The sequence below is a fragment of the Rhinoraja longicauda genome, chromosome 23 (assembly GCF_053455715.1).
Source record: "Rhinoraja longicauda isolate Sanriku21f chromosome 23, sRhiLon1.1, whole genome shotgun sequence".
Taxonomy (NCBI): Eukaryota; Metazoa; Chordata; class Chondrichthyes; order Rajiformes; family Arhynchobatidae; genus Rhinoraja; species Rhinoraja longicauda.
Window position 1 is genome coordinate 36609679 of NC_135975.1, and position 27684 is coordinate 36637362.

General features: G+C 46.4%; 1 protein-coding gene across 1 annotated transcript in view; it reads left to right on the top strand.

Moving 5' to 3' along the window:
- LOC144605046 (dynein axonemal heavy chain 3-like) overlaps positions 1-27684 on the top strand; it is a 345711-nt gene that overhangs the window by 149730 nt on the left and 168297 nt on the right. Inside the window, exons 34-40 of the mRNA XM_078420087.1 lie at positions 244-466; positions 8794-8924; positions 10548-10648; positions 15481-15595; positions 17750-17923; positions 21319-21407; positions 21840-22026. Coding sequence (XP_078276213.1) covers positions 244-466; positions 8794-8924; positions 10548-10648; positions 15481-15595; positions 17750-17923; positions 21319-21407; positions 21840-22026 — 1020 coding nt within the window. The remainder of the gene's footprint in view (positions 1-243; positions 467-8793; positions 8925-10547; positions 10649-15480; positions 15596-17749; positions 17924-21318; positions 21408-21839; positions 22027-27684) is intronic.

Here is a 27684-nt window from a genome sequence, read left to right on the forward strand (position 1 = left end):
ATTGGCTTGGGTAAATTTGTAAATTGCCCCCAGTGTGAGTAGGATAGTGCTAGTGTGCAGGGATCGCTGGTGGGCCGAAGGGCCTGTTTCCGCCCTGTACCTCTAAACTAAACTAAACTAAAGTAAAGAATGCTGGCTCTCCCCGGGCCTCTCATCTTCTCTCAGCATCCAGTGTTGTGCGTCTTGCTTTGTGTGAACCTCTTCAATGATGGAGTAACGTGAGCGCTGGGGTTCTGTGCACAGATTTACGAGATGATGTTGATGCGGCATGGCTTCATGGTGGTGGGCAGTGCTCTCGGGGGCAAGACCAGCGCATTGAAGGTGCTGGCGGGCGTGCTGGAGCTTCTGGAGTCCAGAGGGCAGATGGATGAGCACCGCGTGCAGTACATCATCATCAACCCCAAGGCCATCACCATGGGCCAGCTGTATGGCAGCTTTGACCCCGTCTCCCACGAGTGGAGCGACGGTGAGTCCAAGTACCGCCGGCAGTTTGGGGTTCCATATCTGAGGAGGGATGTGCTGGCTCTGGAGAGGGTCCAGAGGAGGTTTACAAGAATGATCCCTGGAATGTGTGGGTTAACGTATGATGAGTGTTTGACAGCACTAGGCCTGTACTCACTGGGGTTTAGAAGAATGAGGGGAGACCTTATTGAAACTTACCGAATAGTGAAAGGCTTGGGTAGAGTGGATGTGGAGAGGATGTTTCCACTAGTGGGAGAGACTAGGACCAGAGGCCACAGCCTCAGAATGAAAGGATGTTCCTTTAGGAAGGAGATGAGGAGGAATTTCTTGAGTCAGAGGGTGGTGAATCTGTGGAATTCATTGCCACAGATGGCTGTAGAGGCAAAGACAATGGTATTTTTAAAGTGGAGATAGATTCTTATGGGTATCAGGAGTTATGGGGAGAAGGCAAGAGAATGGGGTTAAGAGGGAGAGATAGATCAGCCGTGAAAGACTGGTTGAGTAAAATTGATGGGCTGTGTGGCCTAATTCTGCTCCGAGAACTTATCAACTTATGAACATGAACACAGTAACAATACTGGCAAGTCCAAGTATATCTAGATCAGTGTTCCAGTGATTAAAGGAGCAAAGAGGTCCTTCTGCAGTTGTATAGGGCATTGGTAAGACCACATCTGGAGTATTGTGTGCAGTTTTGGTCTCCTAATTTGAGGAAGGACATCCTTGCTATTGAGGCAGTGCAGCATAGATTCACGAGATTAATCCCTGGGATGGAGGGACTGTCGTATGAGAAAATAGAAGGATGAGAGGGGATCTTATAGAGATGTACAAAATCATAAAAGGACTAGACAAGCTAGATGCAGGAAAAATGTTCCAAGTGTTGGGGGAGTCCAGAACCAGGGGCCACAGTCTAAGAATAAAGGGGAGGCCATTTAAAACTGAAGTGAGAAGAAACTTTTTCACCCAGACAGTTGTGAATTTGTGGAATTCTCTGCCACAGAGGGCAGTGGAGGCCAATTCATTGGATGAATTTAAAAGAGAGTTAGATAGAGCTCTAGGGGCTAGTGGAATCAAGGGATATGGGGAGAAGGCACTGATTGTGGATGATCAGCCATGATTACAATGAATGGCGGTGCTGGCTCGAAGGGCCAAATGGCCTCCTCCTGCACCTATTTTCTCTGTTTCTATGAGTCTATCCAATGCTGAAATACAAAATTAGTAATTGTTCAAAAATGAATATAATCCGAGTTGCACGGTGGCGCAGCGGTAGAGTTGCTGCCTTACCCAGAGCCCCAGACTTGATCCTGACCATGGTGCTGTCTGTCTGTGTGGAGTTTGTACCTTCTCCCTGTCACCTGCGTGGGTTTCCTCCTCCCACATTCCAAAGAAGTACAGGTTTGTAGGTTAATTGGCTTTGGTAAAAAATTGTAAATTGTCCCTGGTGGGTAGGATGCTGTTAGTGTGTGGGAATTACTGGTCTGCACAGACTTGGTGGGTCGAAGGTCTGTTTCCACACTGTATCTCTAAACTAAACTAAAATAAACTAAACAAATGAGCTCTCTGAGCCTTTTCCTGGCCTATCTTATTGAGAGACATGGAGTGGCGCAGCACAGAAACATGCCCCTTGGCTCAACCTGCCCACCACAAGCAAGATGCCCATCCACACTCGCCCACACTAATTCATTAGTTCTAGGAGCAGAATGAGGCCATTCGTCTCATCAAATCTACTCCACCATTCAATTATGGCTGCTCCATCTTTCCCTCTCAACCCCATTCTCCTCCCCATAACCTCTGACACCCGTACTGATCAAGAATGTATCAATCTCTGCCTTACAAATACCCACTTACTTCGCCTCCACAGCCGTCTGTGGCAAAGAATCCCACAGATTCACCACCCTCTGAATAAAGAAATTCTTCCTCATCTCCTTCCTAAAGATACATCCTTTTATACTGAGGCTGTGCCCTCTGGTCCGACACTCTCCCATTAAGCTCATACACCTTCCCCAAATGTATTTTAAACTTTGTTATTGTACCTGCATCAACCATCTTCTCTGGCAGCTTCTTCACTCCAGGCTGGTATGTTGCCTCCCTGGTGCAAGGGTCAGGGATGTCTCTGAGCGGCTGCAGAACATTCTGGAGGGGGAGGGTGAGCAGCCAGTTGTCATGGTGCACATTGGCACCAACGATATAGGTAAAAATCGGGATGAGGTCCTACAAGGTGAATTTAGGGAGCTAGGAGATAAACTTAAAAGTAGGACCTTAAAGGTAATAATCTCTGGTGCCACGTGCTAGTCAGAGTAGAAATAGGAGGATATTTCAGATGAATACGTGGCTTGAAAAATGGTGCAAGGGGGAGGGATTCAAATTTCTAGGACATTGGAACCAGTTCTGGGAGAGGTGGGACCAGTACAAACAGGACGGTCTGCACCTGAGCTGGAATGGAACCAATGTCCTTGGGGGAGTGTTTGCTAGTGCTGTCGGGGAGGATTTAAACTAATGTGGCAGGGGGATGGGAGCATGAGCAGAGAGACAGAGGGGTGTAAAATGAGGGTAGAAACAATAGGTAGCAAGGTGAAAAGTAAAAGTGGCAGGCAGACAAATCCAGGGCAAAAATCAAAAAGGGCCACTTTTCAACATAATTGTATAAGGGGTAAGAGTGTTGTAAAAACAAGCCTGAAGGCTTTGTGTCTCAATGCAAGGAGTATACGTAATAAGGTGGATGAATTAAATGTGGAGATAGTTATTAATGATTATGATATAGTTGGGATTACGGAGACATGGCTCCAGGGTGACCAAGGCTGGGAGCTCAACATCCAGGGATATTCTATATTCAGGCGGGATAGACAGAAAGGAAAAGGAGGTGGGGTAGCGTTGCTGGTTAGAGAGGAGATTAACGCAGTGGAAAGGAAGGACATTAGCTCGGAGGATGTGGAATCGATATGGGTAGAGCTGCGAAACACTAAGGGGCAGAAAACGCTAGTGGGAGTTGTGTACAGGCCACCTAACAGTAGTAGTGAGGTTGGGGGTGGCATCAAACAGGAAATTAGGAATGCGTGCACTAAAGGTGCAGCAGTTATAATGGGTGACTTCAATCTACATATAGATTGGGTGAACCAAATTGGCAGGGGTGCTGAGGAAGAGGATTTCTTGGAATGTTTGCAAGATGGTTTTCTAAACCAACATGTCGAGGAACCAACGAGAGAGCAGGCCATTCTAGACTGTGTATTGAGTAATGAGGAAGGGTTAGTTAGCAGTCTTGTTGTGCGAGGCCCCTTGGGCAAGAGTGATCATAATATGGTAGAGTTCTTCATTAGGATGGAGAGTGACAAAGTCAATTCAGAAACAAGTGTTCTGAACTTAAAGAAAGGTAACTTTGAGGGTATGAGACGTGAATTGTCCAAGATAAACTGGCAATTTATACTTAAAGGGTTGACGGTGGACATGCAATGGAAGGCATTTAAAGATTGCATGGATGAACTACAACAAGTGTTCATCCCAGTTTGGCAAAAGAACAAACCAGGAAAGGTAGTGCATCCGTGGCTAACAAGGGAAATCAAGGATAGTATTAAAACAAAAGATGAAGCATATAAATTAGCCAGAAAAAGTATCATACCAGAGGACTGGGAGAAATTCAGAGTCAGCAGAGGAGGACAAAGGGCTTAATTAGGAAAGGGAAAATAGATTATGAGAGAAAACTGGCAAGGAACATAAAAACAGACTGCAAAAGCTTTTATAGATATGTGAAGAGAAAAAGACTAGTTAAGACAAATGTAGGTCCCTTGCAGTCGGAAACAGGTGAATTGATCATGGGGAACAAGGAGATGGCAGACCAATTGAACAACTACTTTGGTTCTGTCTTCACTAGGGAAGACATAAACAATCTGCTGGAAATAGCAGGGGACCGGGGGTCTAACGAGATGGAGGAACTGAGGGTAATCCAGGTTAGTTGGGAAGTGGTGTTAGGTAAATTAAATAGATTAAAGGCCGATAAATCCCCAGGGCCAGATAGGCTGCATCCCAGAGTGCTTAAGGAAGTAGCCTCAGAAATAGTGGATGCATTAGTGATAATTTTTCAAAAGTCATTAGATTCTGGAGTAGTTCCTGAGGATTGGAGGGTAGCTAATGTAACCCCACTTTTTAAAAATGGAGGGAGAGAGAAAACGGGGAATTATAGACCAGTTAGCCTAACATCGGTAGTGGGGAAAATGCTAGAGTCAGTTATTAAAGATGTGATAGCATCACATTTGGAAAGTGGTGAAATCATCGGACAAAGTTAGCATGGATTTATGAAAGGCAAATCATGCCTGACGAATCTTATAGAATTTTTCGAGGATGTAACTAGTAGAGTGGATAATGGAGAACCAGTCGATGTGTTATATCTGGACTTTCAGAAGGCCTTCGACAAGGTCCCACATAGTAGATTGGGGTACAAACTTAAAGCACACGGTATTGGGGGTTCAGTGTTGAGGTGGATAGAGAATTGGTTGGCGGACAGGAAGCAAAGAGTAGGAATAAACGGGTCCTTTTCGGAATGGCAGGCAGTGACTAGTGGGGTACCGCAAGGCTCAGTGCTGGGACCCCAGTTATTTACAATATATATTAATGATTTGGACGAGGGAATTGAATGCAATATCTCTAAGTTTGCGGATGACACGAAGCTGGGTGGCAGTGTTAGCTGCGAGGAGGATGCTAGGAAGCTGCAGAGTGACTTGGATAGATTAGGAGAGTGGGCAAATGCATGGCAGATGCAATATAATGTGGATAAATGTGAGGTTATCCACTTTGGCGGCAAGAACAGGAAAGCAGAGTATTACCTGAATGGTGACCAATTAGGAAAAGGGGAGATGCAACGTGACCTGGGTGTCATGGTGCACCAGTCATTGAAAGCAAGCGTACAGGTGCAGCAGGCAGTGAAGAAAGCGAATGGTATGTTAGCATTCATAGCAAAAGGATTTGAGTATAGGAGCAGGGAAGTTCTGCTGCAGTTGTACAGGGCCTTGGTGAGACCGCACCTGGAGTATTGTGTACAGTTTTGGTCTCCTAATCTGAGGAAAGACATTCTAGCCTTAGAGGGAGTACAGAGAAGGTTCACCAGATTGAACCCTGGGATGGCAGGACTTTCATATGAAGAAAGACTGGATAGACTCGGCTTATACTCGCTGGAATTTAGAAGACTGAGGGGGGATCTTATTGAAACATATAAAATTCTTAAGGGGTTGGAGAGGCTAGATGCGGGAAGATTGTTCCCGATGTTGGGGAAGTCCAGAACCAGGGGTCACAGCTTAAGGATAAGGGGGAAGTCTTTTAGGACCGAGATGAGAAAACATTTCTTCACACAGAGAGTGGTGAGTCTGTGGAATTCTCTGCCACAGAAGGTAGTTGAGGCCAGTTCATTGGCTATATTTAAGAGGGAGTTAGATGTGGCCCTTGTGGCTAAAGGGATCAGGGGGTATGGAGAGAAGGCAGGTACAGGTTACTGAGCTGGATGATCAGCCATGATCATATTGAATGGCGGTGCAGGCTCGAAGGGCCGAATGGCCTACTCCTGCACCTATTTTCTATGTTTCTATGTTTCCACACACCCACAACACGCAGTGTGAAGTGAGCCCTCAGACCCATTTAAAATCTTTTCCCTCTCTGCACTCATTTCAGCTTCATGGAATATTCCCTAGAGCAGGGTTACCAACACTATCCTACACACGAGAGACACATTACAATTCTGACCAAAGCCACGGGGAGAACATACAAACTCCGCACAGACAGCACCCGTAGTCAGGATGGAACCCGGGTCTCTGGTGCTGTGAGGCAGCAACTCTACCGCTACACCAGAGTTTATACGTTCTCCCCGAGTCCGCGTTGGATTTCTCTGGGTGCCTCACCAACATCTTGTGTAACTACAACATAACCATCGAAGGGATCTACAGGAGTCGCTGCCTCAAAAAGGCAGCCAGCATCATCAGAGACCCACACCATTGGGAAGAAGGTCCAGGAGCCTGAAAACTGTCACGTCCAGGTTCAGGAACAGCTTGTTCCCTGCAGCCATCAGGCTATTAAACACCACAACCTCAAATAAGCTGTGAATCACATAGACTGAAAAGATGAAATACGAGGGGAAGCTGGCCAAGAATATAAAGAAGGACAGTAAAAGCTTCTTTAGATATGTTAAGAGAAAAAGATTAGCAAAGTCAAATGTGGGTCCCTTGAAGGCAGACACGGGTGAAATTATTATGGGTAACAAGGAAATGGCAGAAGAGTTGAACAGGTACTTCGGATCTGTCTTCACTAAGGAAGACACAAACAATCTCCCAGATGTACTGGTGGACATAGGATCTAGGGGGGTAGAGGAACTGAAATAAATTTTCATTAGGCGAGAAATAGTATTGTGTAGACTAATGGGACTGAAGGATGATAAATCCCCTGGGCCTGATGGTCTGCATCCCAGGGTCCTCAGGGAGATGGCTCTAGAAATAGTGGACGCATTGCTGATCATTTTCCAATGTTCAAGAGATTCAGGATCAGTTCCTGTGGATTGGAGGATAGCTAATGTTATCCCACTTTTCAAGAAAGGAGCGAGAGAGAAAACAGGGAATTACAGACCAGTTAGCCTGACTTCGGTGGTGGGGAAGATGCTGGAGTCAATTATTAAAGAGGAAATAACAGTGCATTTGGATAGCAGAAAAAGGATAAGTCCAAAGCATGTGAAAGGGAAATCATGCTTGACTTCATGCTTGGAATTTTTTGAGGATATGACAAGTAAAATGGATGAAGGGGAGCCAGTGGATGTAGTGTATCTAGACTTTCAGAAAGCCTTTGATAAGGTACCACGCGGGAGATTAGTGAACAAAATTAGAGCACATGGTATTGGGGGTAGGGTATTGACATAGACAGAGAATTGGTTGGCAGACTATAAACAAAGAGTAGGAGTAAACGGGTCCTTTTCAGAATGGCAGACAGTGGCGAGTGGAGTGCCGCAAGGCTCGGTGTTGGGGCCGCAACTGTTTACCATATATATTAATGATTTGGATGAAGGAATTAGAAGTAACACTAGCAAGTTTGCAGATGACACAAAGCTGGGTGGTAGTGTAAACTGTGAAGAAGATGTTAGGAGGTTGCAGGGTGACCTGGACAGGTTGAGTGAGTGGGCAGATGCGTGGCAGATGCAGTATAATTTAGATAAATGTGAGGTTATCCACTTTGGCGGCAAAAACAAGAATGAAGATTATTGTCTCAATGAAGTTAGGTTAGGTAAGGGGGAGGTGCAGTGAGACCTGGGTGTCCTTGTACACCAGTCACTGAAAGTTGGCGTGCAGGTACAGCAGGCAGTGAAGAAAGCTAATGGCATGTTGGCCTTCATAACGAGAGAATTTCAGTATAGGAGTAAAGAGGGTCTTCTGCAGTTGTATAGGGCCCTGGTGAGACCACATCTGGAGTATTGTGTACAGTTTTGGTCTCCTAATTTGAGGAAGGACATCCATGTAATTGAGGCAGTGCAGCGTAGGTTCACGAGATTGATCCCTGGGATGGCGGGACTGACATATGAGGAAAGATTGAAAAGACTAGGCTTGTATTCACTGGAGTTTAGAAGGATGAAAGGGGATCTTATAGAGACATAAAAATTATAAAAGGACTGGACAAGCTAGATGCAAGAAAAATGTTCCCAATGTTGGGCGAGTCCAGAACCAGGGGCCACAGTCTTAGAATAAAGGGGAGGCCATTTAAAACTGAGGTGAGAAGGAACTTTTTCACCCAGAAAGTTGTGAATTTGTGGAATTCTCTGCCACAGAGGGCAGTGGAGACCAAATCACTGGATGGATTTAAGAGAGAGTTAGATAGAGCTCTAGGGGCTAGTGAAATCAAGGGATATGGGGAGATGGCAGGCACGGGTTACTGATTGTGGATGATCAGCCATGATCACAATGAATGGCGGTATGGGCCCAAAGGGCCGAATGGCCTCCTCCTGCACCTATTTTCAATGTTTCTATGACTTGGGGGCATTGTTGTTTTGCACTATTATTGTTTGTTTTTATGTGTATGTATGTGCATGTGTATTTATATAAATAACATAGTATACTGTAAACAATATAATAAACAAGAAAAAAAATCAGTGTGTATACACACACACACACACACATATTTATATATATATTATATATATACATGTGTGTGTGTGTACACACACTGAACTATTTCCTCATTTATTATATTGTTTACAGTGCACTATATTTACATATTGTGTTGTGCTGCTGCAAGTGAGAATGTCATTGTTCTATCTGGGACACATGGCAATAAACACTCTTGACTCTCTGTTAACTTGCATGGAACTGATTTTATCAGGAATCCTGGCGAATGTTTTCCGTGAACATGCCACCAGCCCCACCAAAGACCGGAAATGGTGCATCTTTGATGGGCCAGTGGATGCAATGTGGGTGGAGAACATGAACACAGTGCTGGATGACAACAAGAAGGTAACGGGCACTGGAGCAAGGCTGCTCTTCTGTCTGGCAAGACCATTTCAGCAGAGTCAGCGCTGCGTTACCCTGACCTCCTACTAGTATGTGTACGAAGGAACTGCAGGTGCTGGTTTACACCAAAGATAGGCACAAAATGCCGGAGTAACTCAGCAGGACAGGCAGCATCTCGGGAGAGAAGGAATGGGTGACGTTTCGGGTCTGCAGAAGATTCTCGACCGGAAACGTCACCCATTCCTTCTCTCCCGAGATGCTGCCTGACCCGCTGAGTTACTCCGGCATTTTGTGTCCATCCTCTACACGTGTGGATGGCTCTCTGACATTGCAGTGGCCTTAACCTCCAATTTAGTTCTGTTAACCTGTTCATTTAGTTCTGTAGGATCCGACTGACCTCACTAAAATCAGACCATTTCTTTCTGATTTAGATCAATTATTCCATTTGAATAATAGTTGTCACCTGATTGCTTCAGGCATAGAAAACAGTCAAAGATTCAGTGATACTTTATTGCCACATGTCACGTAAAGGATGAGAGGGGATCTTATAGAGATGTATAAAATTATAAAAGGACTAAACAAGCTAGATGCAGGAAAAATGTTCCCAATGTTGGGTGAGTCCAGAAACAGGGGCCACAGTCTTAGAATAAAGGGGAGGCCATTTAAAACTGAGGTGAGAAGAAACTTTTTCACCCAGACAGTTGTGAATTTGTGGAATTCTCTGCCAAAGAGGGCAGTGGAGGCCAAATCACTGGATGGATTTAAGAGAGAGTTAGAGAGGGAAGATGCTGAACACAATGAATGGCGGTGCTGGCTCGAAGGGCCGAATGGCCTCCTCCTGCACCTATTTTCTGTTTTTTATGTACCTAGGCACAGTGACTTGCTTTGTTTTGCATCCAAAGAAGCAAAGTCATACAGCAGCCCTCGCCAAGGCAGTACATGAGAGTCACCACGTTTCTGGCAATGACAAAGTTACACAAGTTCACCGAACCGTCCTATCTACTGCCTGCCAGGGCTTGTGGCAGCAGCCCCACCCCCCTGCCTGGGTCCCCCTTCGTTTTCATGGGTCTCCTCCCCTTCTAAACAAAAACAAAGGTTCCTAGCTTAGGGGCGGCATGGTGCCACAGCGGCAGAGTTGCTGCTTTACAGCGCCAGAGACCCGGGTTCCATCCTGACCACGGGTGTCGTCTGCACAGAGTTTGTACACTCTCCCCGTGACCTGTGTGCGTTTTCTTCGAGATCTTCAGTTTCCTCCCACACTCCAAAGTCGTACAGGTTTGTAGGTTAATTGGCTTTGGTAAAATGGTAAAATTGTCCCTAGTGTGTGTAGGGTAGTGTTAGTGTGCGGGGATTGCTGGTCGGCGCAGATTTGGTGGGCCGAAGGGCCTGTGTCCGTGCTGTATCTCTAAACTAAACTGAACTAAACTAAACGAAAGCTTGCCTTGGATAAAAGGTTGTTCAGATTTGGTGTTGAAGCAAGTTCGTGACCGGGGGCGCTGCAGTCCAGTACAGTTTATTGTCACGCGTACCGAGCGAGGTACAGTGAACAGCTTTTGTGGTGTGCTGTTGTGATGTGAGGGTTTAACGTGGTGCGGTTGACACTGAACCTGTTCCTGTGCCCTACAGCTGTGTTTGATGAGTGGGGAGATCATTCAGATGAGCTGCCAGCAGAACATCATTTTTGAGGTCCTGGATCTGAAGCAAGCATCCCCGGCCACAGTCAGCAGGTAGGAGCAGAGTGCTGGAGTAACTCAGCGGCTCAAGCAGCACCTCTGGAGTACATGGACACAGAGTGCTGGAGTAACTCAGCGGGACAGGCAGCATCTCTGGAGTACATGGACACAGAGTGCTGGAGTAACTCAGCGGCTCAGGCAGCACCTCTGGAGAACATGGACACAGAGTGCTGGAGTAACTCAGCGGCTCAGGCAGCATTATACATGGACACAGAGTGCTGGAGTAACTCAGCGCGTCAGGTAGCACCTCTGGAGAGAAGGAATGGGTGACGTTTCAGTTCGAGACCCTTCTTTAGCCTGTGAGTCAGGGGAGAGGTAAACTAGAAATATGATGAGTTACATAGAACAAATGAATGAAAGGTTTGCAAAGAATAAATCAAAGCCACCAACGATGATCAAGGATGACGACTTTAATTTGTTCTTTTCATTCAGAGGAATAGATCGGGTAGATGCACAGAGTCTCTTGCTCAGAGTAGGGGAATCAAGGGCCAGAGGACATAGGTTCAAGGTTGAGACCCTTCTTCATAGAAACATAGAAACATAGAAAATAGGTGCAGGAGTAGGCCATTCGGCCCTTCGAGCCTGCACCGCCATTCAATATGATCATGGCTGATCATCCAACTCAGTATCCCATACCTGCCTTCTCTCCATACCCCCTGATCCCTTTAGCCACAAGGGCCACATCTAACTCCCTCTTAAATATTGCCAATGAACTGGCATCAACTACCTTCTGTGGCAGAGAATTCCACAGATTCACCACTCTCTGTGTGAAAAAAAACGTTCTCATCTCGGTCCTAAAAGACTTCCCCCTTATCCTTAAACTGTGACCCGTTGTTCTGGACTTCCCTATCATCGGGAACAATCTTCCTGCATCTAGCCTGTCCAACCCCTTAAGAATTTTGTAAGTTTCTATAAGATCCACCCTCAATCTTCTAAATTCCAGCGAGTACAAGCCGAGTCTATCCAGTCTTTCATCATATGAAAGTCCTGCCATCCCAGGAATCAATCTGGTGAACCTTCTCTGTACTCCCTCTATGGCAAGAATGTCTTTCCTCAGATTAGGAGACCAAAACTGTACGCAATACTCCAGGTGTGGTCTCACCAATGCCCTGTACAACTGCAGCAGAATCTCCCTGCTCCTATACACAAATCCCCTCGCTATGAATGCCAACATACCATTCGCTTTCTTCACTGCCTGCTGCACCTGCATGCCTACTTTCAATGACTGGTGTACCATGACACCCAGGTCTAGCTGCATCTCCCCTTCTCCTAATCGGCCACCATTCAGATAATAGTCTGCTTTCCTGTTCTTGCCACCAAAGTGGATAACCTCACATTTATCCACATTATACTGCATCTGCCATGCATTTGCCCACTCACCTAACCTATCCGAGTCCCGTTGCAGCCTCCTAGCATCCTCCTCACAGCTAACACTGCCCCCCAGCTTCGTGTCATCCGCAAATTTGGAGATGTTGCATTCAATTCCCTCGTCCAAATCATTAATATATATTGTAAATAGCTGGGGTCCCAGCACTGAGCCTTGCGGTACCCCACTAGTCACTGCCTGCCATTCTGAAAAGGACCCGTTTATTCCTACTCTTTGCTTCCTGTCTGCCAGCCAGTTCTCTATCCACATCAATACTGAACCCACAATACCGTGTGCTTTAAGTTTGCATACTAATCTCTTATGTGGGACCTTGTCAAAAGCCTTCTGGAAGTCCAGATATAACACATCCACTGGTTCTCCCTTATCCACTCTACTAGTTACATCCTCGAAAAATTCTATAAGATTCGTCAGACATGATTTACCTTTCATAAATCCATGCAGACTTTGTCCAATGATTTCACCACTTTCCAAATGTGCTGCTATCCCATCTTTAATAACTGACTCTAGCATTTTCCCCACTACCGATGTTAGACTAACTGGTCTATAATTCCCCGTTTTCTCTCTCCCTCCCTTTTTGAAAAGTGGGGTTACATTAGCTACCCTCCAATCCTCAGGAACTACTCCAGAATCCAAAGAGTTTTGAAAAATTATCACTAATGCATCCACTATTTCTGGGGCTACCTCCTTAAGCACTCTGGGATGCAGCCTATCTGGCCCTGGGGATTCATCGGCCTTTAATCCATTCAATTTACCTAACACCACTTCCCGACTAAACTGGATTTCACTCAGTTCCTCCATCTCATTTGACCCCCGGTCCCCTGCTATTTCCGGCAGATTATTTATGTCTTCCTTAGTGAAGACAGAACCAAAGTAGTTATTTAATTGGTCTGCCATGTCCTTGTTCCCCATGATCAATTCACCTGTTTCTGACTGCAAGGGACCTACATTTGTTTTAACTAATCTTTTTCTCTTCACATATCTATAAAAGCTTTTGCTGTCAGTTTTTATGTTCCCTGCCAGTTTTCTTTCATAATCTATTTTCCCTTTCCTAATTAAGCCCTTTGTCCTCCTCTGCTGGACTCTGAATTTCTCCCAGTCCTCTGGTAGGCTGCTTTTTCTTGCTAATTTGTACGCTTCATCTTTTGTTTTGATATTATCCCTAATCTCCCTTGTTAGCCACGGATGCACTACCTTCCCTGATTTATTCTTTTGCCAAACTGGGATGAACAATTGTTGTAGTTCATCCATGCGGTCTTTAAATGCCTTCCATTGCATATCCACCGTCAACCCTTTAAGAATCAATTGCCAGTCTATCTTGGCCAATTCACGTCTCAGACTGATGTCAGGGGAGGGGGACGGAACAAAGTGCTCTCTCATCAGTCTGAAGAAGGGTCTGGACCCGAAACGTCACCAATTCCTTCTCTCCCAAGATGCTGCCTGGCCCGTTGAGTTACTCCTGCATTTTGTGTCTACCTTTGATTTTAACCAGCATCAGCAGTTTTTTTCCTACTCAGCAATTAAACACGCGGGAAGAATCCCGCAATTTGGATGGCATGGTGGTGCAGCGGTAAAGTTGCTGCCTCACAGCGCCAGAGACCCGGGTTCCATCCTGACTACGGGTGCTGTCTGTACGGAGTTGGTACGTTCTCCCCGTGACCTGCGTGGGTTTTCTCCGGGTGCTTCTGTGGTTCCTTCCCACAATCCAAATATGTACAGGTTTATAGGTTAATTGAAAAGATATTTGGAGGGCCACATAGAAAGGACAGGTTGACAATAGACAATGGACAATAGATGCAGGCACCGCCATTCATTGTGATCATGGCTGATCATCCACAATCAGTACCCCGTTCCTGTCTTCTCCCCATATCCCTAGAGTACGCTATCTTTAAGAGCTCTATCTAACTCTCTCTTGAAAGCATCCAGTGATTTAGCCTCCACTGCCTTCTGAGGCAGAGAATTCCACAGATTCACAACTCTGGGTGAAAAGGATTTTCCTCATCTCTGTTCTAAATGGCCTTCCCCTTATTTTTAAACTGTGTTCCCTCGTTCTGGACTCCCACAACATTGGGAACATGTTTCCTGCCTCTAACGTGTCCAATCCCTTAATAATCTTATATCTTTCAATAAGATCCCCTCTCATCCTTCTAAATTCCAGTGTATACAAGTCTAGTCGCTCCATTCTTTCAACGTACGACAGTCCCGCCATCCCGGGGATTAACCTCGTGATCCTCAATAGCAAGAATGTCCTTCCTCAAATTTGGAGACCAAAGCTGCACACAAACTCTGTACAGACAGCACCCGTAGTCGGGATCGAACCCGGGTCTCTGGCGCTGTAAGGCAGCAACAGAGTTGAGAGGGACAGAACCAAACGCGGGCACGAGGAACTATCTCAGATGAAGTGCACAGATAATACTGGGTGTAAGAGGTCTAGTCAGGAGAGGAGCTCAGTGCCGCAGCGGGTAGCACTGCTGCCTCACAGCATCCTGGCACAGGTTTGCTCGGTGCTGTCTTTGGATTTCCTCCGGGTGCTCCGATTTCCTCCCACATCCCAAAACCATGCAGGTCTGCAGATTATGTGTCCTCTGTAAATGGTTCCTCAGTCTCTCGTGTGGATGCAGAAGTGGGGTCACTTGGAACGGTAATGAAGGGGCTATCAATGGTAGGCGTGGGCTCGTCATGCCCAACAGCTTGCTTCCATGCTGCATCTTTCAATTCAATTTAGTTTAGTTTAGTTTAGTTTAGAGATACAGCGCGGAAACAGGCCCTTCGGCCCACCGAGTCCACGCCGACCAGCGATCCCCGCACACTAACACTAAAGACAATATTACAATTATACCAAGTCAATTGGACAAAAAACCTGTATGTCTTTGGAGTGTGTGAGGAAACCGCAGCACCCGGAGAAAACCCACACAGGTCATGGGGAGAGGTGCAATCTCCATACAGAGAGCACCTGTAGTCAGGATGGAACCTAGGTCTCTGGCGCTGTAAGGCAGCAACTCTACCGCTGCGCCACCGTGCCACCCTTCAATGCAAAGATACTGGGTTTGTTGAGTGCTGATCCCAGTCTTGACTTAAAGACCTGTGGTGGCACGGTGGTGCAGCGGTAGAGTTACTGCCTTACAGCGCTGGAGACCCTGTTTCAGTCCTGACTACGGGTGCTGTCTGTACGGAGTTTGTACGTTCTCCCTGTGACCTGTGTGGGTTTTCTCCAAGATCTTCGATTTCCTCCCACATTCCAAAGACGTACAGGTCTGTAGGTTAATTGGCTTGGTATAATTGTAAATCATCCCTAGTCTGTGTAGGGTAGTGTTAGTGTGCGGGGATCGCTGGTCGGCGCGGACTCAATGGGCCAAAGGGCCCTTTTGTGTGCTGTATCACTAAACTAAACTAAAATATCATAGTCAAATTGAGCCGGTGTTGCTTTGCTTTTCTGTGACAGGTGTGGGATGGTTTACATGGAGCCCATGAATCTAGGATGGGGTCCCTTGGTGCAGTCCTGGTTGGCAACCAAACTGCCACCCCAGCTCATGCCAGAACACAGACGCACAGTGCAGGTACGTTCATAACTTCATAACCTGAGCGGCACAGTGGCGCAGGGGTAGAGTTGCTGCCTTACAGCGAATGCAGCGCCGGAGACCCGGGTTCCATCCCCACTACGGGTGCTGTCTGTACGGAGTTTGTACGTTCTCCCCGTGACCTGCGTGGGTTTTCTCCGAGATCTTTGGTTTCCTCCCACCCTCCAAAGACGTACAGGTTTGTAGGTTAATTGGCTTGGTAAATGTAAAAATTGTCCCCACTGTGTGTAGGATAGTGTTAATGTGCGGGGACTGCTGGCCGGTGCGGACCCGGTGGGCCGAAGGGCCTGTTTCTGCGCTGTATCTCTAAACTAAACTAAACTAAAGTGATAGAAGCAGAATTAGGCCATTCGGCCCATCGCCTACTCCGCCATTCAATCAAGGTAGGCTAATTGGCTTTCACTATTCGATATGTTTCAAGAAGTCCTCCCTCATCCTTCTAAACTCCAGTGAGTACAGGCCCAGTGCCATCAACACTCATCATACATTAACCCAAGCATTCCTGGGGCCATTCGCATAAACCTCCACTGGACCCTCTCCAGTGGTTATTTATGCCGGCAATAGTTTAGTTTAGAGATACAGCGTGGAAACACTGCCCTTCGACCCTCCGAGTCCATGCTGACTCCGAGTCCATTCAGTCCACTGAGTTGGCGCGGACCAGCGATCATCCTGTACACTAGCACTATCCTACACAGTGACACCCATACTCATCAAGAACCTGTCAATCTTCACCTTATAAATACTCATTGGCTTGGTCTAAATCCCACAGATTCACCACCTCTGACTAAAGAAATTCCTCTTCATTTCCTTCGTAAAGGAACGTCTAATTCTGAGGCTGTGACCTCTGGTCCTAGACTTTCCCACTGTTAGAAACATCCTCTCCACATCCACTCTATCCAGGCCTTTCACTACTCGGTAAGTTTCAATGAGGTCCCCCCTCATCCTTCTAAGCTCCAGCGAGTACAGGCCCAGTGCTTTACTGCATCAGACTTTAAGGTGACTCGGGACTGTCAAAGCAGCCACAGCCAGACATAAGAACAGCTTTTCCCACGAGTGATAGTTCTACCCAATAACCAAAGTCTGTAGTCTCTTTTTTGCTCTGGTTTATTTTCACCCACATGTTTGGACCGTAATGTTGTATCCTTATTGTTTTGATGTGTTTATGCTTTATTCTTAATTGTTAACTGTATGTTTGTGTTGTCATTTGTGAGCGGAGCACCAAGGCACATTCCTTGTATATGCATACTTGGCCAATAAAATTATTCATTCATTCATTCATTCATTCAAGACATCGGACTGTGCTGGCTTTACCTTGCACCAAACGTTATTCCCTTATCCTGTATCTGTACAGTGTAAATGACTCGATTGTAATCATGTATTGTCTTTCCGCTGACCGGTTAGCACGCCTCAAAAGCTTTTCACTGTAGCTCGGTATTAGTTGATTGTCACAAATATAACCCTATATTTGCTTGCTACACACTTCAATCAAGACCGCAATGGTAGTTTCATGAATGCGTGCTATCAGAACCCTTATTCTCAGCGGGAGTTGTCACTAAATATTGAATGTGGGGTTAATAACGGGTTATAGAGTGACAATAAGCTAAACTGACTGACTGTCGTCAAACGTGAAAAGGACGTCCTTGCTATTGAGGCAGTGCAGCGTAAGTTCACAAGGTTAATCCTGAGGGACTGTCATATGAGGAAAGATTGGAAAGAATGGGCTTGTATTCACTGGAGTTTAGAAGGATGAGAGGGGATCTTATAGAGACATATAAAATTATAAATGTACTGGACAAGCTAGATGCAGGAAAAATGTTCCCAATGTTGGGGGAGTCCAGAACCAGGGGCCACAGTCTTAGAATAAAGGGGAAAACTGAGGTGAGAAGAAACTTTTTCACCCAGAGAGTTGTGAATTTGTGGAATTCTCAGCCACAGAGGGCAGTGGAAGCCAAATCACTGGATGGAACTAAAAGAGAGTTAGATAGAGCTCTAGGGACTAATGGAATCAAGGGATATGGGGAGAAGGCAGGCACAGGTTACTGATTGTGGACGATCAGCCATGATCACAATGAATGGCGGTGCTGGCTCGAAGGGCCAAATGTGATGCTGCTGCTGTTGTTGCCTCTCCTGCAGGCGCTGTGTGAGTGGCTGCTGCCGCCCAGTTTGGACTTTGTGCAGAAGCGGTGCTGCCTGGTGGTGCAGTCCTCTGTCATGCACATGACCATGTCCATGCTGAAGATCTACGAGAGCTTGCTGCCAGAGATCAGGTCAGCAACACGCTGCCAACATGGGCAGAGAATCACTGCAGTACAAGATGGAGGTACAGTGGGCAGCACGGTGGTGCAGCAGTAGAGTTGCTGCCTCACAGCGCCAGAGACCCAGGTTCCATCAGGTGCTGTCTGTACGAAGTTTGTATGTTCTCGAGACCTGCGTGGGTTTTCTCCGGGTGTAACAGTTTCCCCCCACACTCAAGACGTGCATTTGTAGGTTAATTGGTTTAGTTTAAATTGTAAATTGTCCCTAGTTTGTGTGGGATAGTGTTAGTGTGCGGGGATTGCTGCTCGCCGCGGGCCCAGCGGGCCGAAGGACCTGTTTCTGCGCTGTATCTCTAAAGTCTAAAGTGCTAAGATGCTGCCCCTTACTCTGAACTCGACTTCACTTGGTTATCTGTTACTGCACACAATATTATTCTCCTCCACCACCTTGCACCGTTCTGCAGTCTTGCACTCCTCATTCTATCTATTGCATTTATCATTGGTCTAAGTCAGGGATCTCCAAACTATGGCCCGCGGGCCACATCTGGTCCGCCACGAGACTTTATCCGGCCCGCAGCAAGCCCTTAGGTGGCGGGGACTGGAGGCAGAAGCTGCCGGTGAAGGTTCACCAGAGAGCGGATCGCCACCGACCCAGAGCCGGGACATGGCGAGAGATCGCAGCGCCCCCTCGCAAACAACAAGCCCAAGGAAACTTCCCTCCTTACCGCCGCAGCCACCGCTCAAGGTGTTTCATTGTACCGAGTCAAGGGTCAAGAGTGTTTATTACCAGATGTCCCAGACAGAACAATGACATTCTTACTTGCAACAGCACAACACAATATGTAAACAATATAATAAACAAGAGAAAACAGTTCAATATGTGTATATATACATAGTCTGAAGAAGGGTCGACCCGAAACATCACCCATTCCTTCTATCCAGAGATGCTGCCTGTCCCGCTGAGTTACTCCACTATTTTGTGTCTCTCTACATAAACACACACATATAATATCGCTGAAAAAGGGTTTCGACCTAAAACGTCACCCATTCCTTCTCCAGAGATGCTGCCTGACCCACTGAGTTACTCCAGCATTTTGTGTCTATCTCCAGTGTAAACCAGCATCTCCAGCTCCAGTCTGAAGAAGGGTCTCGACCCGAAATGTCACCCATTCCTTTTCTCCAGAGATGCTGCCTGACCCACTGAGTCACTCCAGCATTTTGTGTCTATCTCCAGTTCCTTCCTACACATATACAGTATATATATATATATATATACACAGGCACACATATGTACACATAAAAGACAAACAATACTAGTGCAATAATAGTCTATGTGGTTCAGAGTTTATTTGGAGGTCGTAGTGTTTAGTAGCCCGATGGCTGTAGGGAAGAAGCTGTTCCTGGACGTTGCAGTTTTCATATTTTAACTTGAGAATAGAAGTTGGGAAGTCATGTTGCAGTTGTATAAGACGTTGGTGAGACTGCATTTAGAATATTGTGTTCAGTTCTGGGCACCATGTTATAGGAAATATATACTCCAGGACTGCAGGAGGATGAGGGGAGATCTTATAGAGGTGTGCAAAATCATGAGAGGAATAGATTGAGTAGACGCATAGAGTCTTTTACCCAGAGTAGGGGAATCAAGGACCAGAGGACATAGGTTCAAGGTGAAGGGGAAAAGATTTAATAGGAATCTGAGGGTAACTTTTTCACACAAAGGGTGGTGGGTGTATGGAACAAGCTGCCAGAGGAGGTAGTTGAGGCTGGGACTATCCCATTGTTTAAGAAACAGACAGGTACATGGATAGGACAGGTTTGGAGGGATATGGACCAAACACAGGCAAGAGGGACATGTAGCTGGGACATGTTGGCCGGTGTGGGCGAGTTGGGCCTAGTGTTTCCACGCTGTGTCACTCTATGACTCTATGACTCCTGTACTACAATAAACTAAGCTGAATTTAAATTTGTATCACTCATCTCATGTTTAACAAAGACACAGATTCTGCATACTTATTTTTGCCAATTTGCTAGTTAAACTGCAAAGGTTGAGGGAGAATTTTGGGCACCAACATCTTGATCTCTCTCTGCATTGTTTAATTGCTGGATAAGGAAACAGGGTCATCTCACTCCACCCAATACTTTCACAGAGTATTAGAAATGTCACAAAGTGTCACAGAGTCTTAGAAATGTGGAAACAGGCTCTTTAGCCCAACTTGCCCACACATAGAAACATAGAAACATAGACATAGAAACATAGAAACATGGCCAACATGTCCCATCTACACTGGTCCCACCTGCCTGCGTTTGGCCCATAGCCCTCCAAATCTGTCCTATCCATGTACCTGTTCAAATGTTTCTTAAATGTCAAGATAGTTCCTGCCTCAACCAGCTCCTCTGGCAACTCATTCCACCACCTTTTGTGTGAAAAAGTTACCCCTCAGATTCCTATTAAATCTTTCCCCCTTCACCTTAAGCCTATGTCCTCTGGTCCTCAATTCCCCTACTCTGGGCAAGAGACTCTGTGCATTCACCCGATCTATTCCTCTCATGATTTGTACACCACAATAAGATCACCCCTCATCCTCCTCTGCTCCAGGGAATAGAGACCCAGCCTACTCAACCTCTCCCTGTAGCTCAGAGCCTCGGGTCCTGGCAACATCCTCGTAAATCTTCTCTGCACCCTTTCCAGCTTGACAACATCTTGACACATGGTGCCCAGAACTGAACACAATACTCTAAATGAGGCCTCGCCAACGTCTTATATAACTGCAACATGACCTCCCAGCTTCTATAGTTTAGTTTAAGTTAGTTTAGAGATACATCGTGGAAACAGGCCCTTCGACCAACCAGTGATCCCCACACACTAGCACTAACCTACACACTGGGGACAATTCACAATTTTTACCAAAACCAATCCGCCTACAAACCTGTACATCTTCGGAGCACCCGGGGAAAACCCACGAGGGTCACAGGGAGAAGGTACAAACTCCGTACAGACAGCACCCGTGGTCAGGATGGAACCCGGGTCTCTGGCGCTGTAAGGCAACAACTCTACCGCTGCACCACCATGCTGTATGTACTCAATGCTGTTTATCATGGGTATATACTCAATATAACTGCAACATTATGTTTTCAAGAGAGAGTTAGTTATAGCTCTTAGGGCTAACGGAATCAAGGGATGTGGCGTGAAAGCAATAGTTGGGTACTGATTCTGGATGATCAGCCGTGATCATATTGAATGGTGGTGCTGGCTGGAAGGGCCGAATGGCCTCCTCCTGCACGTATGTTCTATGTTTCAATGTTAACATGACCTCCCAACTTCTGCGCTCAACTGGGGTCTTGTATTCTAGCTTATGTGATGATGCTATGGACAAAGAGGAGGAGATCTTTCAGGCTTTCAAGGCAATGGAGGAGAAGTGCTTCTCGGCCGCACTGCAGAAGGAGCAGGAGGAGATCACCAACACACTCGTTGCCTATGCCTTCTTCTCCATCGTCTGGTCTGTTGGTGGCATTCTTGACTCCTCATCCAAGCACAGGTAAACCTGGGGTGGGAAGCATAGATCATCTCCCCACAGCCTGTGAGTGGCAATGCTGGGAGTGTGCAGGCAATGTGTAGTGGGGCAGCACAGTGGCACAGCGGTAGAGTTGCTGCCTCACAGCGCCAGAGACCCGGGTTCCATCCTGACCACGGGTGCTGTCTGTACACAGTTTGTCCGTTCTCCCTGTGACCCGCGTGGGTTTTCCCCAGGTGCTCCGGTTTCCTCCCACACTCCAAAGACGTGCAGGTTTGTAGGTTAATTGGCTTGGTAAATTAAAAAATTGTCCCTAGTGGGTATAGGATAGTGTTAATGTACGGGGATCGCTGGTCAGCGCGGACCCGGTGGGCCGAAGGGCCTGTTTCTGCGCTGTATCTCTAAACTAAACTGAACTAAATAATTTAATTGTAAATCAAATATTTTCATTTGCAGCTTCAGTGATTTCTTCCGAAGGCTTTGCGATTGGGAGTCCAAACCAAAAGACCTGAAGTTTCCCAGGGCTTTACAGATTCCCAGAACGGGAAGTGTTTTTGACTTTGTCTATCTGAAGAAAACCTTCTCATCGTGGTGCTCCTGGAAGCACCTGGTTAACGCTGTTGCTGTTGAGCACATGATCGAGGTAGGATGGTCTCACTCAGATAGACACAATGCTGGAGGAACTCAGCCGGCCAGGCAGCATCTCTGGAGAGATGGAATGGGTGACGTCTCAGGACAGGACCTAGGGTTGGCAACTTCCTCACTCCCAAATACAGGACAAGTTGACGTCACCGCCCCACGCCCCATGTGACGTCACCCTCTGTTATTTGGGAGTGAGGAAGTTGGCAACCTTACTAATATGGGACAAGGGGGGTCCCGCACGGGACAAACTAATTTAACCTAACATACGGGATGTCCCGGCTAATAAGGGACAGTTGGCAACCCTATCGGGTCCCTTCTTCAGACTGACAGTCAGGGGAGAGGGAACGAGAGATATTGAAGGGGAAGGTGTGAAAATGAGACAGCAAAGAGGACAAAGCTCAAGGAATGTTAGCTCGGGGATTTGACAACGAGGTCTACAATGTAACGTTTAATTAGGGGGACAGTCAGACTGGTCGGAGAACTAGGAAGGGGTGGAGAGAGAGGGAAAGCACGGGTTACTTGAAGTTAGAGAAGTCAATGTTCATACCACTAGGGTGTAAGTTGCCCAAGTGAAATATGAGGTGGTGTTTCTCCAATTTGCTTTTGGCCTCAATCTGACAATGGAGGAGGCCCAGGACAGAAAGGTCAGTGTGGGAATCCGAGGGGGATGTAAGTGTTTGGCAACCGGGAGATCATGTAGGTGTAGGTGGATTTAGCAGACGTACTCAGTGAGATGTCTGCAGGTGAAACCCTACCTTACGCTTGTTTGAGTTGCCACAAACTTCACCACATTGAAGATAATTTGTGTGGAAAAAATGTAAATAAATCGACACAAAATACTTTGTTTAGGACTTGACCCATGCTGGGAAGGTGCGGCACGGTGGCGCAGCAGTAGAGTTGCTGCCTCACAGCTCCAAAGACCCAGGTTTGTTCCCGACCACGGGTGCTGTCCGTACGGAGTTTGTACGTTCTCCTCGTGACCTGTGTGGGTTTCCTCCGGGTGCTCCAGTTTCCTCCCACACTCCAAAGACGTGCAGGTTTGTAGGTTAATTGGCTTGGGTGAAAATTGTAAATGATCCCTTGTGTGCAGCATAGTGTTCGTTTAGTTTAGTTTCGTTTAGAGATCCAGCGCGGAAACAGACCCTTGTGGCCCACCGGGTCCACGCCGACCAGCGATCCCCGCACATTAACACTATCCTACACACACTAAGGCCAATTTTTACATTTACCAAGCCAATTAACCAACAAACCTGTCGTCTTTGGAATGTGGGAGTAAACCGAAGATCTCAGGGAAAACCCCACGCAGGTCATGGGGAGAACGTACAAACTTTGTACAGACAGCACCCGAGTCGGGATCAAACCCGGGTCTCTGTAATGCAGCAACTCTACCGCCACGCCACTGTGCCGCCCTAAGTTAGTGTTTAGTTTAGAGACACAGCGCGGACACAGGCCTGTCGGCCCACTGAGTCCGCGCCGACCAGCGATCCCCACACACTAACACTATGTGACACACACTGGGGACAAAATACAATGTTACCCAACCCCACCCTGAACAGCCTGTTTCCAAGTGGCAGCTCCAGAGTCTAAAGTCTAAAGGCAAGGGTGCAGAGGAACACCACCACCTGCAGGTTTCCTTCCAGGTCACACACCATCTGACTTGTCAGTAAACCCAGTACTCTCCACTCAACATCACCATTAAATATCTAACATATAACATATAACAACTACAGCATGGAAACAGGCCTGTCCGGCCCTACCAGTCCACGCCGACCATTCTCCCTGACCTAGTCTCATCTACCTGCACTCAGACCATAACCCTCCAATCCCCTCCTATCCATATACCTATCCAATTTACTCTTAAATAATAAAATCGAGCCAGCCTCCACCACTTCCACCGGAAGCCCATTCCATACAGCCACAACCCTCTGAGTAAAGAAGTTCCCCCTCATGTTACCCCTAAACCTTTGTCCCTCAATTCTGAAGCTATGTCCCCTTGTTGGAATCTTCCCCACTCTCAAAGGGAAAAGCCTACCCACGTCAACTCTGTCCGTCCCTCTCAAAATTTTAAAAACCTCTATCAAGTCCCCCCTCAACCTTCTACGCTCCAAAGAATAAAGACCCAACCTGTTCAACCTCTCTCTGTAGCCTAAGTGCTGAAACCCAGGCAACATTCTAGTAAATCTCCTCTGTACCCTCTCCATTTTGTCGACATCCTTCCTATAATTTGGCGACCAGAACTGCACACCATACTCCAGATTCGGCCTCACCAATGCCCTGTACAATTTCAACATTACATCCCAACTTCTATACTCGATGCTCTGATTTATAAAGGCAAGCATACCAAACGCCTTCTTCACCACCCTATCCACATAAGATTCCACATTCAGGGAACAATGCACAGTTATTCCCAGATCCCTCTGTTCCACTGCATTCCTCAATTCCCTACCATTTACCCTGTACGTCCTATTTTGATTTGTCCTACCAAAATGCAGCACCTCACACTTATCAGCATTAAACTCCATCTGCCATCTTTCAGCCCACCCTTCCAAAAGGCCCAAGTCTCTCTGTAGACTTTGAAAATCTACCTCACTATCAACTACTCCACCTATCTTAGTATCATCTGCATATTTACTAATCCAATTTGCCACACCATCATCCAGATCATTAATGTAAATGACAAACAACAGTGGACCCAACACAGATCCTTGGGGCACTCCACTAGACACTGGCCTCCAACCTGACATACAATTGTCAACCGTTACCCTCTGGTATCTCCCATTCAGCCATTGTTGAATCCATCTTGCAACCTCACTATTAATACCCAACGATTTAACCTTCTTAATCAACCTTCCATGTGGAACCTTGTCAAATGCCTTACTGAAGTCCATATAGACAACATCCACAGCCTTGCCCTTATCAATTTCCCTGGTAACCTCTTCAAAAAATTCAAGAAGATTAGTCAAACATGACCTTCCAGGCACAAATCCATGTTGACTGTTTCTAATCAGGCCTTGATTATCCAAATAATTATATATATTGTCCCTAAGTATCTTTTCCATTAATTTTCCCACCACAGACGTCAAACTAATAGGTCTATAATTGCTAGGTTTACTTTTAGAACCTTTTTTAAACAAAGGCACAACATGCGCAATGCGCCAATCTTCCGGCACCATCCCTGTTTCTAATGACGTTTGAAATATTTCCGTCATAGCCCCTGCTATTTCTGCACTAACTTCCCTCAATGTCCTAGGGAATATCCTATCAGGACCTGGAGACTTATCCACTTTTATATTCTTCAAAAGTGTCCGTACCTCCTCTTCTTTAATCCTCCTAATTTCCATCACTACTCTACTTGTTTCGCTTACCTCACATAATTCAATATCCTTCTCCTCGGTAAATACCGAAGAAAAGAAATTGTTTAATATCTCCCCCATTTCTACCGGCTCAGCACATAGCTGTCCACTCTGACTCTCTAATGGACCAATTTTATCCCTCACTATCCTTTTGCTATTGACATATCTGTAGAACCCCTTGGGGTTTACTTTTACATTACTTGCCAAAGCAGCCTCATATCTTTTTTTCGCTTTTCTAATTTCCTTTTTAAGATTCCTTTTACATTCTTTATATTCCTCAAGAACCTCATTTACTCCCTGCCGCTTATATTTATTGTATATCTCCCTCTTTTTCCGAACCAAGTGTCCAATTTCCCTGGAAAACCACGGCTCTTTCAAATTATTATTCTTTCCTTTCCACCGAACAGGGACATAAAGACTGTACTCTCAAAATTTCACCTTTAAATATCCTCCATTTCTCTATTATATCCTTTTCATAAAACAACAATTTCCATTTCACTCCTTTTAAATCCTTTCTCATCTCCTCAAAATTAGCCTTTCTCCAATCCAAAATCTCAACCCTTGGTCCAGATTTGACCTTCTCCATAACGATATTGAAACTAATGGCATTATGATCACTAGACCCAAAGTGCTCCTCAACACACACCTCCGTCACCTGACCCATCTCATTTCCTAACAGGAGGTCCAACACTGCCCCTTCTCTGGTAGGCACCTCTACGTATTGCTGCAAAAAACTATCCTGCACACATTTTACAAACTCCAAACCATCCAGCCCTTTAACAGAATGTGATTCCCAGTCTATATACGGAAAATTGAAATCACCCACAATCACCACTCTGTGCTTACTACTAATATCTGCTATCTCCTTACATATTTGCTCTTCCAATTCTCGTTCCCTATTTGGCGGTCTATAATACACCCCTATAAGTGTTGCTAAACCTTTCTCATTTCTGAGTTCCACCCAAACAGCCTCCTTAATCGAGCCTTCTAGTCTGTCCTGCCAAAGCACTGCTGTGATATCCTCCCTGACAAGCAATGCAACACCCCCACCTCTTGCCCCTCCGATTCTATCACATCTGAAACAGTGAAATCCTGGAATATTTAATTGCCAATCGCAACCCTCCTGCAACCATGTTTCACTGATCGCCACAACATCATACTTCCAGATGTCAATCCAGGCTCTAAGCTCATCCACCTTTCTTACAATGCTCCTAGCATTAAAATATACACATTTAAGGGACCCATCATTTCTTATTCTCAGTTTATTTCTTTTCCCTTCTTTCTCTCCTACATATTGGGTCTGAGTGTTTCCCTTTTCTGCCTCCTGCCTCACACACTGCCTATTAGCTATCTGTGTTTGAGTCCCTCCCCCCAACCGTACTAGTTTAAAGTCTCCGCAGTTATTTTAGCAAATCTCCCCGCCAGGATATTGGTTCCCCTCGGGTTCAGATGCAACCCGTCCTTTTTGTACAGGTCATACTTCCCCCAGAAGAGGTCCCAATGATCCAGAAACTTGAAACCCTGCTCCCTGCACCAGTTCCTCAGCCACGTATTTATCCTCCACCTCACTCCATTCCTATTCTCACTATCGCGTGGCACAGGCAGTAAGCCTGAGATTATTACTTTGGAAGTCCTTTTTTTTAACTCTCTTCCTAGCCCCCTGAATTCTCCTTTCAGGACCTCTTCCCTTATCCTACCTATATTGTTGGTACCTATATGTACCACGACCTCTGGCTCCTCTCCCTCCCCTTTCAGGATATCCTGGACACGCTCAGACACATCCCGGACACCAGCACCAGGGAGGCAAACCACCATCCGGGTCTCCCGACTGCGTCCACAGAAACGCCTATCTGACCCCCTCACTATAGAGTCCCCTATTACTACTGCTCTCCTCTTCCTTTCCCTACCCTTCTGAGCAACAGGGCCGGACTCCTTGCCAGAGGCCCGGGCACCGTCGTTGCCCCCAGGTAGGCTGTCCCCCCCAACAGTACTTAAACAGGAGTACTTATTTCCAAGGGGTACAGCCACCGGGGTACTCCCTAGTCCCTGCCTCTGTTCCTTGCCCCCCCCTAACAGTGACCCACTTGTCTACCTCCCGTGGTCTAGGAGTGACCACCTCTCTTTAACTCCTATCTATAACCTCCTCACTCTCCCTGATCAGACGGAGGTCATCAATCTGCCGCTCCAGGTTCCTAATACGGTCCCTTAGGAACCCCATCTCGTCACACCTGGCGCAGATGTGGATGTCTGGAAGACTATCAGACTCCCAGATTCCCCACATCCGACACCCAGAACAAAAAACTGCC